Raw genomic sequence first — 14,098 nt, 5'->3', positions numbered from 1 at the left:
AAATGAAGTAATGCTTTGTTTGCACAATTTGCTTTCTAATCCCTGTAATATCTCACGATCCCGTGCATTAAAATCTCTAGCGGAGATTATGGTCCGACGTTATCTTATAAATAACGGAGAATTTCTATGACTTCTTCGACTGGTTCCGGCAACTGTACTCCTCCGTACGAGCTGCCGTTTGCATGACATATCGGAGACACGCATTTACGCTCTATTTTGCGCGATTTTATTTTAATACCGCCCAACATGTTCTTGTGCATCAACGCAATTGCTGCGGTTAGAATGTTAGTCTATCTGACATATTATCGATGAGGTCAGCTGTGTCATCGGATCAGAAGCATTTGACGAAAAACGAGAGATTGATTTCAACTTATTCAAGTCAGAATCGAAGTTCACTTTTAAAGTACTGGAAATTATATTTTGACAATCACATTAATTCATTAATTAGTAATTCGTAATTTTTAAATAATTTACGATATCTCAGATATTACATTTTAGCGTGTCATTTCTAAGTCTTAAGAAAATGTTAAAAAAATATCTTAATTTGATTCTATGCGCGCCAATCTCTTCGGGTTTATTTAGTTCGGAAAAAAACCATATGACTTAGTAATTCACACAATTTAGTAAAAAAAATATTGATTTAATGTATCATTTCACAGCTTTCGATCAGACATGTTACTTTACAAACTAGTACGTCTTCTAATAATATGCATTGCTCGATCGCGAAAGCCGTTATACTTAACGGCCGGAAAGTTTTATATCTTTTCCCTGGAAACGTTCGGCACGGTAATTCCGATCATCTTCGCGAATGTTTCCAATAGGACAATTATGGATATCTGAAGCGCGACCGCTTTGTGTTTCTGGTTCATTTAATTTACCTATAAATAAACTGCAAGGAGAATTAAGAGGTATAAGCTGCGCTCTGTTGCAGATCATAAAGGCGTTCATGGTACACCTCGGTCTCGAGAATCATCGCGTAATGCAATTTCAAACGTACAAAATTTTCATTTTCTTGCGAACAATAAAGATACTTATTTTTTAAAATATCGGCATCAATAGTGTTATTATTTGACGTGTGGATAGCGTATATGTAGAAATACTTACCTGTTTCTACAATTTATATTACTCGGCAATAATAAATATTATATTATTTGTAATAAATATTGTTATTACATAATAAATCTTGCAGAATTGCACACAATACGATTTTTTAAATTAATCTAATTATATCTTGAAAGTGCCTACGTGATGTGCAGTAAATTATGCAACACTTACAGCTCAATTGATAATAATCGTTGACAAGACTGTCATTCAAACGGAAAATATTAATGGAACGTCAAGGGTTAATTTGTACCATAATTGACTGCACACACAATATTAAGCATTAGTTAAGATAGTTGTAATACCTGGGACGATGGACAGGATATATTTATGAGAAAAAAGATCTGTCGGTCATGGCAAAACAGAACGACCACGCGTAATTTAAAACAATTCACTGACGTCAACTCAAATCGTTCCGCTTTAATACGACCGATGTTCCGTTGTTTTTTTTTTGGCTGAAGGAGTTGAAAGAAAATTTATTTTCGTTTATTCAGAAGAGATACAGAGTGTACAATATTCACAGGATACAAATTATGCATGTCCTTGCTCGTTCTATCTTTTTTCCATTTGTGCTATTGCCGATCGCGGGTGCGCAACGGATCGTTATCGCGCGCGCGTGCACACAGCGTTCACCGATCTGCGTGGGCCGCGTGTGCGCGGGTGAGGCACGCACGGCCAACGCATTCGAATTTTCATGAGAATACTCGAAAAAGAAAAAAAAATAGCATTCGCCAGAGAGAAAAAGAAATGGAGAAAGCGTATTTCGCGGACGTATCATGTATGCGATTGCTCGCAGAAGTGCATCACGTACGAGCCCGTACAGTCGATGCACGTACAAAATATAATTTATTTTACAGTAACTCATCGGACAAGAGAATTGCGATTGTATACGCGTTGCATAAACTCATGAAGATTTCTGCGCGTACGGTGTTTCGCGTGTGATTTCGATATAATTGAACGTATCACATCTTGAGGAAAAAAAAAAAAAGGTTTCGACCGCCGTGACATAAGGACGTGAGAGATCTCCAGCGCAACATCCGTACAACATCCGCGCGAGAAAATCGTATACATCGATTCCGCGTTTCCCGCGACATAGGTCCTCGCGTATGACTTCTTTTTTTTTCTCTCCTTCAGCGCGTATTTCCCATTTCTGCCTCGTGTTTCCTCTCCCTTTTTTTTCTATATATAATAAAAGATAAGATTGCGAATGATAGACGTAGCGTTTCCCTTCCTGTTTATCTCCCCCCTGCCGCACTATCGAAATTGCAAGACGCCCACGTCGGCCAACGGTGGTGGTTTTCAGGAGAGGGAGAGGCTAATGGCGGAGATTGAGAATGTGCTACAGACATGTCTAGCTATCTCCGAGATAGAGAGAGAGAGAGAGAGAGAGAGAGAGAGAGAGAGAAAGAGAGAGAAGAGGGAGGAGGTACGAATCGGGCGCGTGTGACAACCGCGAATCAATAAAGGAAATGAGATTTGGCGTACAAGGATAACATTGATGTTCACTGTTCGCGATCCTCGGCCTCCATTCGCCGACAGGTACCTCGTCTTTCTAGCCATCGTGCTATAACAATGGTTTCTTACCGCACGCCTAAATTTTCGTTCAAGCTGTGCAAAGTATAATACAGTCCCTGAAAGTTTGAATTTAGGAGATAGCGGTGATTAACGTGTCAGGAATACACGGACGATTAGTCAGCGGGAGTTTAATGTATCGCGACAATGAGTGCTGCAATGGACGATCGGGGATTAGTGCAATAAGAGTCGATAGTACGGGGAAATTGATACGTACTATTAAGTGTGATGAAAGGGAGTTCTACGACAGGTTCGAATACCATGGCATTTATGATCGAGAATCGTTTGGTGGTGCGCACGCGTGCATTTCTTCGATGGCAGTAAAGCTGAAATATTGCTTTGTGATGGGGTAATTCGAGAGTGATTATGAAACATGTGAAAGAATAGCGGCAGAAGCGTCAACGTTATCGTGAATCGTATGACATTAGTGGCAATAATGATCACAGTAACTCGAGTGCGCGACACGCGGCGACATAGGAAGAAATACGTATAAATTAAATAGAGAAATTTGTCCCGAAAGATTTGAGAAATTGTATTAGTCCAAACTCCAAACTCTCGCCTGAACGGAGAATTTCTATAAATTTTGATACGTTCGTTCACATAAACCATCATGAGATTCTTAACTATCCTGTTTCTTCATAATTACATATAATGGTCATATTTGATATGAATATTAATGAATGTGGATGAAAAAGCTAAACAAATTTTAACATATATTTGTGAAGTGAATATGCAATCCATGTATATTGATGAGTGCCTTTGTTATATTTTATTGCATAATACCATTCGAGATGTGAATTCGCGAAGTTCTTCGATTAATCGATGTTATTTTCTAACTAAAAGAAAAAAATGACTTCATAAGAAAAAAAATCATATATTGCACCATAATCAATATGCTTCGCGGGATTCAATTGTTCCATGCTACACGGAGAGAACGGTTTTGCTAATTTCTATCTAGACATTCTAAAAATTTAGCTAAATACAGTATCTGAAAATAATTTTGGACCATTAAAATAATTATGTAGCACGCTGAAGTATGTTGATAATGCTGCACAAAGTTTTGATATTCAACCATTCTACATAATTATTTTTATAGTGCAACAAGATTATTTTTAAAATTATTTCATCTATAGCTCTAGCTAAATTTTCAGATATTTCAGCAAAACCGTTTCTTTCCGTGTAAAAAAATACACATTACTTGTCTCCACAAACTGAACTTTGTTAGTTACAATTATAAGCGTGCGCGTGTATATGTGCGTGATCGTAAATACATTCACACATCTTCATATCGTTAAATGTTAATGAATTATATGGCAAAATGAATGAATCGTCCAATTTGTTGAAGACAATGCGACGTTTCTTTTGTCGCGAAATAGAGATCCTAAGCGTATCCTAAGCTGCATAAACTTAAAAAACTTCATATTTGTACAAGAAAGACGTTAATTATAACAAAAAAAAGATACGTATGCACGAACAAAATGTTTCTTTCAAAATAGTGCGTAAAAATCCTATTTATTAAAGTATCTGAGCTTCGCACAAAGCACATCCTGGATCTAGCAAAGTAAGATTAGACGATCAATTTAGGAAAATACAGGAGCTACAAATATTTTTGTTTACAGAAAAATATAAAATAATTTTGTTTGCAGAACAAAAGATGTCCGATATTTTGATATGTCGATGAATGAACAAGTCTTATAACACACTAAAATTTTCTTATACAACACAATCACGAAGGATTTTTATAGACAGATATTTACGGACAAATGAGGTATTATCATTACTATGTACGAGCATCGCAATACGTTATGCATACCTGTACGTATTAAATAAAAAAAATATTGAGTAAGTTTTAGTGAAATGACTTCGAGAGAGAAGACTCTGTAATTAAAAAAAAGTTTGAAAAGTTAGGCGATGTTTTAAAGGTAAAAAATAAAGTGATCTCATTTCAACACGCGAATCTGCCCGATTTCATTTGTATGTTGCGAATCAAATGATTTCTAATATATCATGAATGATTATTAAAAATAAAATCTATAGGGAAATATATCCTTCCCCTTTCACATGAAATCTATAAGGGAGGGCAATTACGAACGATACCGATCATTGCAAAATAAACCCATGGCTATTCCATGATACCATATATAATAACGAATTCGATAAGTACATTTACGTACACTGATGTATCTGAACGAATTCGCTGTAAATTTCATGCATGGTTCTTTTTTTTTTTAAAAAAAGGTTCGTATTTTTAATCGTATTATGTCAATACGTGTGGAAAGCGAAAGGGTCTATGATCGATCAAACCAACTATCTTCTTTATACGGTACCGTAATACACCTCAATCCCAGATTCAAGCATAAAATTAGCGTGAATCCATGAAAAAGCGAAGAAATAAGGCAGCACTATTACTGTTGTCTTTTTTTTTAGTAAACAGGAAAACGCGTATCCCGATCAATAAATAAAATGGCTTGATAAGACAAGCTTTGAAAGAGTGAAACCTATCACCTCAGGTGTATCTACGAGAATATGTACAAGTAACGGAATGATTCCTAATCACTGAACATTAAATCATGACACTTGCAAAGCATTATAATCAAGAATTTCATGTACTTAAAATTTAATTGGTAGTTATTAAGTTTTATGTATCGCGTTAATAAAAATTCCAACGTAATAATCGAGTTGCTAGCGATGTCGATTATGCAGGAAAGAGAAGTGATATTTCTTCTCATATTTCTCAATGCTAATACGAATTGCGTCATTGAAATCTTTCAACTTGCCAATATTACTCTGCAAGTACCTGATTTCTGCATATACTGCGGTATTCGCAAGAGTTTCGTTTACAAGTACCAAAGAATGAACATCAAATACCTTGTAGCATACGATTAGTGGACATGCCTTTAACACACGAATTGAGGACTGTAATAGGCGAGAAGGTAAATCGGAATCAGATTCAAGGATCAGAGCCGTAGACTGGGAGCGAAGGCAGTTGAACACCTGAAAAAACTCACCGATTGGTGACAGGTGGTTTCAATCATCCAAGTGTCTAAGCCCGTTTCTAATTCGTTTTAAAGCTACAACTTTGTTTCTGAGCAAAAACTAAAAGGCGGCTCCGTACGAAACTATTTCACGCAACATAATTGTCAATAAGATAGTCAATGGCCTACTTCGGATGTTTCATTTGCAAGTCTCTATTTCTTATCTTCTTAGTGACTACTATCTACGTAAACTTTGTAAATGAAACATCCTCCGGGAGTTTATGCCAGTGTCGGTGATCCTTCTGTAATGCAATTACATTATCGATTGCATTACAGTTGTATAGCGAAAGAGGTGATGAAGCCAAACTATTAGTGTCTTTCTTTATATTGTACAATGGTAAGCTTCGCGAGCAAATAATATTCCTATTTTGCAACTTGCATGGAACATCTAATCCTTATAAATAATAGCAACATTAAGTATCGCGTAAATAATAGTTCATACTTAGTACAAACAGTAAAAGCGTATTAAAACGCTAACAGTACAGTACTGTTTGCAAGTCCTTAAACAGGCAGATCACGGCACGTGACTCTTGCGTTTGTTATGAGTAATAAAAGTATATCAGAGCTACTTACAACTAAACTCGTACGCATATGCATTTTTAAAGCATATTCCACAGTGCATTATAAAAACGCACTCTATACAAGAATATATTTTATATTTTGTGTTTTTTTTTTCTTAACATGCGGAAACACTCGCAAAATACGGAAATTTCCATACATGTAATTTTCTCGATCGAACTATTCCTGCTCGTCATGTAAATTATGTAAAATTATGTTACATCAAGTATTATCAAATCTTAAGTTCCTTGTTCAAGTGTTTATCGATAAAAAAAGAGTTAAGGTAAATGATATATATGTATATATATATATACAAAAAGGAAATATAAAAAGTATGATTACTATTGTTTCTAAGCGAAATAGATTTAACCTTCATGGTGGCAAATTTTTCAACTATGTGTGTCTCAAAATTATTACTCCATGATGTAAATGAGACATCACAGACACTGGCACAATCACTTAAGCTCCAGCGTAATTGTTCCCATTGACTGTCGATGTTTTTTTCCCTTTCTTTATAATACTATTAATTATAGTGTTTCACATAAACACATAAAATTGTCATTAATTGATTGATTCCACCTGGACAGCTTCCTCCATTGCGTGACGCTGTTTTGCTTTTACGAAACGAAGGACTTACAGTGGGCAGTGGATGGTTGCATGAGAAATGTTTACAGTCTAGATGACCCGGAGGAGCATCTGTGGATTGACGTGAGATAGTAATCCCATGATGATCATCAAGTGCATACGAATCCTTCCTGCGCTACTGTAGTCGCACTAGTAGGTCCTTCCTAAACAGATGTACATCAAGGAAGAATGAATTATATTATTAATTATTGTCAATAAAGTGCCGAGTTTATCTCAACGCATTTTCCATTCGTTGAAATATATATTTGCAATTACGATTGAGCGCCTTCATGAAATAAAAAGGCTATATATAAATTACTATGGCGCATAAACTTCCCTATTTTTTTAGTTTTCAGAATATTTTTCATAATCACGAAATCAGTGAATTGCTACTGATAAATATAATGCTTACGTTTTTACATATTTAAAATTCAGTATTAAGCAAAAGGAAATATACCAATAGATAAATATAAAATAAAAAAAGCAAATAATTAAAGCTGTTAACGTGTTATCATGTGCCTACCCTTTTCTTTACCTGGCGAGATGGAGGAATAAAAAAAAACTTCGTGATAAATTAAAATTTTTCACTTACTATGCTTCATTTTTGTTTAATTATCTTATCCTTATAAAGATTATTATTCGTTATATGTACAATGTCTTACGTCCTTATTAGTTGATAGATTCTGTTTGTATTCATCCATACTGAAACCAGAATTGCTATCTTCTCCACAAGATTGACCGACTAACGATGTATTCTCTGTCTATAAAAGGATTAAACTCATTCAAATGATGTAAATAGTATGTTACATTTAATTCTAGATAAATTGAAAATATCTTCTTTTTTCCTTCGACTGTATTTTATAGCATATATGCTACCCACTTGCTCTTCCGCCTCATTGATTCGCCGCTTTTTTCCACATGCATCGAGCGACTGATCCGACAATCTCTTCCTGCCACTTGTATCACCTTGATTCCGTGGCGATACACTACCACTGTTTCCATTTCCAGCAATATTACCGTTCCGATGCACACCGCTAGAAACCTGCATAAATTGTGTGTGGTAAGTGCAATTAGGAATCTTAAATTGCAATTAATTAATGTATGTTATATAATATATATACACATTAGAGTCTCTCTAACTTTGGCTCCTTTAATCTTTGCATTTTTCACACGCACTTTCTACAAACACTAATTTCATGCCCCTTCCATGTCATAGCGGGCAAGGCAATGCAATGAGATTATGTATAAAGATTGTGTGACTTGTCGATTCGCGTGTGATGAGAGTGTTCTATATTTTGGCATTCCGTTCTTACCGTCCCGTAGGGCAAAATTATAGAGACTACTGTATTATTAATCAATAATTTGATTACCGTAAATGACTAATAAAATACTCGCTAAGTTTCACAGCCCCGCTATGTTCTCTCGCATAATATATATGCAAACGTTATGTAGCAATATAAAACTAATATGTTTACTAGACTGTTACTAGACTACGTTTTCTGTACCTTCCTTTCCTTTTTCAGTAAAGTTGGCGATACATAAGTATGCAAGTCCTTCCTTTTTACATGTTTAGCCTCAATCCACATTCCTTCTTTGAACATATTTATTTGTTCTGCTTGCCTCTCAACTGTAAGAGATACATATATACGATTATATATTCTAAATTTTTATGATTTATAATCATGAAAATGATTTATAATCCTACCTGTATCCACAAAGGATTTGATATCGTATGTGAGGTCAACATTGATATTCTCGCCTTTTTCGCTTTTCTCGCTCTTTTCACATTTAGCAAAAGCCAGGCCGATAAACCACATAGAACATTGTTTGCCCGATTCGGGGTTCAATGGTGGGAACGCCTCCGGATTGACGTGTGCCAAAGTAATATGAGGATTCCTTTCCAACATACCTGTGAGAATGGTTATGATTTTGCCAATTTGGCACCCGCGGATTATTAGTATCGTAATACATACATGTAAAAATATGTATATATAAACAATTTTAACATTACAAGACACATACTAAAGCAAAGACTAAGAACTGCTCCTTATTTTCCTGAAAAACTATTATAATTTATTTCAACTTTTGGTTCGTATTCAAAACTATTTTTATAACGTATTTTAATCTACGATCTTGTACGCGATAAACAACAAAATAAAAAAGTAATAATGAAAAAGCAAGTATATTAAAGTTATAATTCAATAATTTTTTAAGGAATTAATTTTTATAAGTTTTAGATATCAATAACATCATGTTAATCTGTTGTTTCATGTAATGCGTTAAATTAAATACATCGAAATTTATTTCGGTTTTCACAATATTTCAATATATCAATTTGTATCTCACAGATGTTAAGTAAAATTATCATGTGATAAAAAATGAAGTATTTTTATGAAAAGAAAAATAATACATATATATTTCTTGTAAATATATTCGATTATATTTGATTTACCTATTAAGTGTCGTATTTTCGACTCGACAAGGCCGCACCATTCAAGTTGATCTTCCGCGCTTAAACTTTTGGCTAACAATACAATGTAATGCTTGTATTTGCCAAAGAAGTTTGGTGGCTCGAACAACTTGTCCCACGTTGCTTTACCCATGATAATTTCTTCAGTTATGGCTAGTCCGTTTTCAAATGCTTCTTGCATGATAGTTCTGGTTGATACGGATACGTTGAAAGTAGAATTTTGTTGAGGATACGCTGGTGTGATTATTGGCATTAGATGATATCTGTCTGACACGTTCACCTACAAAAAAAGTGTTTTGTTGAGTAGACAAAAATAATCGTATACTTTATACACAAATTTTATTATAATATTATCGCCTTAATACTGTGCATTATATTTGAAACATTTATTTATAAAATACAAAAAACATGATTCTTACTCTTGGATCCCAAACTGGATAACCCAAATTGACATTGTCAGGTTGTTTTAAAAGTACTGGTTGTGGCCACTTCCATTGAGAGAATACAAGGAAAAATTTTTCTATCAAAGTTGCAGCCACGGCGTTAGGATAAAGCTGACACGTCCGAGCGACTAACATTGCCCAAGATACACCACCAAGATAACCTAAGACATTGCTATATATGCCATGTCCTAGAAATAAAAAGTGTATATTACGATAAGCAAGGTTAACACATTATGCGTTAATAAAACAATATTTAAAGTAATGCACAAACTTACGTTTCGCCCATAATTTTATAGCTCTAAGAGCCAATCTGAAATTTTCTATATTAGGTACTAAACGCAATATTTCATCCGTCACTCTGCAACCATTAAGACTTCTGACACACTTCTGATCGAGATTTTTTAGCAGCATGTCATCCCTGAGATCCTACAAAGGTTTATAAAAATGTATTGCAGAACGTAAGCTTCACAGTGTATTTTGTTCTTATATAAATATAAAATATTAACCATCGAATCTGGAATTTCCTTAAGAGTTAACTTCGCAAATAGCATGTCAATTTCTATACCATCAAAGTTCATTTTTATAACTGGTACAAAGGCTTCTTCTACTGCCTACAATGTGATAAAAAAATATCGTAAACATTAAATAAATATTAAATATATATCAGATTATTGTATATTTCTTGATTGTTCAATTTTTTTAATGAATAATCAATTTTCTTTTACTAAACGCGTTTTATGATTGAATATATTATACAAATTATATAATATACCACACATGCAAGCAATTCTTCTGAAGAAATATGTATATTTAATAAGGCATGCATAATAGTATTATATATTCTCGTATTTTACGTACCCTTAAATCTGTGACTTCCTCCTGCATTTTCAATAATTCGAAAAAGGACGTAAAATAATCCGATCTATATATATGACGCGGTACAACACATAACGCGTCAATGTCGGCGCCTTTGTGGTGTACACCTAACCTATATGAACCGAACGTGTATATTTTACCACCCACTTGTTCGGCCACATTGGGTGGCATGTTTCTAGCTATACTCGTATCCCTTATCCACTGTTTAACCAATGCGTTCAGTTTGCTGCAAGAACAGATTTCAATATTTGATAAATATAGTCGTACTTTTATTATCAATAAAAGCAATAGCAGTTCTACAATACAAAATATTGCAATTATGTTGTATGTAGATATTTATAAACGATATTCGTTCGATATACCTTAAAATCTCCATTCTATGGTTCAGTTCTTCTTCAGATTCGAAAACATTGTAGGGTTTCAGGGCCTCCTTCAATTCGTTGGTTCTGGCAATGTCCATGGGCTTAGGTTCAGCTACACTTATGGCTGACGTCATCCCCAGAGTGCGTAAATTGTTCTTTTCACTTGACGCGGAGTTCGCATTAGAATTATTACTACTTTGTGTTTGCCACATTTTGATAGCTTTTCAAATTAAGTATGCACCTGCAAACATCACGTGGTAAATACCTGTATCAATAATAATATAATCTTGCATCATTCTTACGTGTTTCTAAAATAATGTAATGTATAATCAAATAAGAAAACAGCGAGCCAACCCGTCTACGGAAAGTATATCAATAAATACGATCTTAAGACAACAATGATCTTTGTTTTAACATGCGAGCAAGCCATGTGCCTCGTCCGAGACGTTTGGTCCAGTTAGTTTTGATCTTTGTGATGAAGATTCTAGGTATCTAAACAATGGTCGGCGCGTCGCGTCGCTAGGACCAGCCAAGCGAGAGACGAGATCGAGACAAAGAGTTGCAACGAGAGTCGCGAGCCCAGGTCTTACCGCTTGATAATGTTTTCGTCAAAGATGCAACGGCATGATAAATAAAGGAGATGTACAGGACGAAGTACTTCGCTCGTGTTGTCAGGTTATAAAACACAGCACAAGTGCACGCGCTAGCGCGACATAGTGTGGCGCGTCGAGTCGCGCTGCGGTCGCTGACGAAAGGACGACGGCGACAACGACGACGACGATAACGATGACGACGGCGACGACGTTGCGTTCCTAGAAATCCGCGCGCTCCACGCGGACCTCCGTGCGGCCTACGACGGCGCGGGCCTACCCGTAAACAACCACCGCAGGCGAAACGGCGGTCGCATTTAGCCGTGCGAGTCGCGAGTGTGCGTCCGAGATCAGCTCGCGGTCACCCCGGTTGTTGCGTGCGTGCGTGCGCGGCTACAGCGGCGGCGGATTCACCGCGGCGGCGTTCGCTGCCGCGCTCCTCGTCGCGTCGATCGACGGGCCACGCGAATCGGGGGTCCTTTCCACTCTGCGTCGCGACGCTACGTAAATAAACGGACGAGCATTACCGCACGGCACGCGAGAAAAATAACGCGGAGACAACACACGTATACCCGCGCACCCCGCGCCACGCACACCATCTACAACGCTGGCTGTAACACAAACATGGCGTGTGTCCCGATCGCTCGTTGGCTCTCAACAGCCAGGGAGCAGGCGTTGCATTTACGAAGTCCTGTGTGCTGAACTAGAATCCCTAGCTAGGAACTCTTGCTGAACTCGCCGACAGCGACATCTGGTCTGAACGCGTCTAACTGCGTGATCGCGAGCGAATTGAATAATGATAATGCAGAATTTTAGAAATATTTTTATTTTTAATAATTTATTTTTTGCGATCTTCTGAGCTTGATTTATAGGACACTTCTTTGTTAGCAACTAGCGTGTTGGTCTTCTAGTGAACTAGCAAACTATATAGCGGCTAAAAAAATATATATAATTCTATAAATTATATTTTTTACTTGCTAGAATTAACGGTCTCATCAACGTCGAGTTGGTCGGTCGATTAAATTTAAGGGTTGTCAACTGCTAAAAATTTATCATCTCTAATTTCTGCACCTATAATTTCATATCCTAATTTTTTTTTACTTATTCTCATTTCTTATCATCTCTGACCTGATTTATTATTATCCACAATACATTTTTTAAAATCATAAATAGATTAGAAATTAAGATAGATTTTGAAGTCTTGCTATTTGCAATTCTAGTGATAAAGTTAATCAGATTACGTTAATCGGGATTGGCGGACCGGTCCCTAATTTTCTAGTTTGTTAGAAGATTAGCATGCTAGTTGCTATAATAAAAATCATATAAATTAGACCTTAATTGTATATCACAGTTTTACTGTTCAGTCTTTTATGCATCTGTGGAACATTTAAATTTAAAAAATCAAATGAATTATAAGATGTTACTTTTGAATTATGCGAGAATACCTGGAAAAATGAAAGAAAGAAAAGCCTGAAGAATTGGAAATGCATGAAGAAATAAAGAATATTAATCAGTATTAACAAATTTCTATATATTTTTAAATTGCTGTGTGAAATCAACAGATATTGATAATTTAATTTAATTAAAAAATTTAGATTCCATTTATTTGAAATTGTCAATATTAATTGTTCATTCATTAACTTTCTATAAATCATGAAATGAAACCGATAATATCCATAAATTTATTTAATTAATTATTTTTAAATATAAGCGTTTTTTGTTTCACCAAAGGTCGACAACTCTGACAATTTGTTAGGTCAATATTTTTTTATTAAGCATTTAAAATTGAAAAATTATTAAGAGAAATTATATTGATTAAATACATTAAAAGATTGTTGAAATAATTAATCAGAAATTATTTTATGATTAAAGTGTTAAATTAAAACTGTATGTTACATTAAGATTTATTTTATATTATCTGAGAAATAATGATCTTAAATCTGTATTTTCCGTATATAAAAAAATAACTTATAACAAATTTTTATATTAATTGTAAAAAATATTTTGCCAGATATTCAATCTTTGAAAGACTATTTTTACATGTAAAAAATAAAATTTCCTCTATTTATTGATTAATCTACTTTTTTTTCTGACACGCTGTCGTGTGCAACCAAAGCGCACTTGGCACGAATCGTCGCGGAAGTGGCATAATTCTGTCGGAAATTTTGTTACGTTGGCTCGGCCAACAATTTTTTTTTTACGCCTGCGAGGCGAGAAGGGTGATGACAGAAGGGGAGAAAGAAAACGACCTAACTACGTGGAGCGTGACTTTCATTTGCGGCTCTAGGCGCAGAGCTTACCCGGGAGGACACTTCAGCCGGAGCATTTGCTATACCTACCGCTAAATTAGCGCTGGAATTAATCTCCATCCACTCTCGCGCCTCGCGTGGTCTCCGACGAACCGTACGACTTCGACGAATATCATATCATTTACGCGCTACGGCGCATCAATAATGTAGGTATATTC

The 14,098-nt window shown here is 35.5% G+C and overlaps 1 protein-coding gene across 2 annotated transcripts; it reads right to left on the bottom strand.

The window, feature by feature from the left end:
• Nucleotides 1-1,544: 1,544 nt before the first annotated feature.
• LOC105462733 (poly(A) polymerase type 3) lies at nt 1,545-12,289 on the bottom strand. 2 transcript variants are annotated; one of them, XM_011709559.1, is made up of 12 exons: nt 11,632-12,289; nt 11,042-11,306; nt 10,662-10,905; nt 10,310-10,414; nt 10,079-10,229; nt 9,780-9,991; nt 9,343-9,640; nt 8,596-8,799; nt 8,396-8,517; nt 7,771-7,932; nt 7,553-7,651; nt 1,545-7,054 (listed from the first exon to the last, which is right to left on the bottom strand). In XM_011709559.1, the coding sequence occupies exons 2-12, from the start codon at nt 11,251-11,253 to the stop codon at nt 7,001-7,003; spliced, it is 1,863 nt and encodes a 620-aa protein (XP_011707861.1). In that variant the 5' UTR covers nt 11,254-11,306; nt 11,632-12,289; the 3' UTR covers nt 1,545-7,000. The 2 variants fall into 2 exon arrangements, with proteins under 2 accessions (XP_011707861.1, XP_011707860.1); XM_011709558.1 differs by having other exon boundaries at nt 11,042-11,282.
• Between the last annotated feature and the right edge of the window lie 1,809 nt (nt 12,290-14,098).

Source organism: Wasmannia auropunctata, unplaced genomic scaffold (assembly GCF_000956235.1).
Source record: "Wasmannia auropunctata unplaced genomic scaffold, wasmannia.A_1.0 LD336095.1, whole genome shotgun sequence".
NCBI classification, from domain to species: Eukaryota; Metazoa; Arthropoda; class Insecta; order Hymenoptera; family Formicidae; genus Wasmannia; species Wasmannia auropunctata.
Note: the sequence above shows the minus strand (reverse complement) of the source record. Positions and strands in the feature narration are given on the sequence as shown.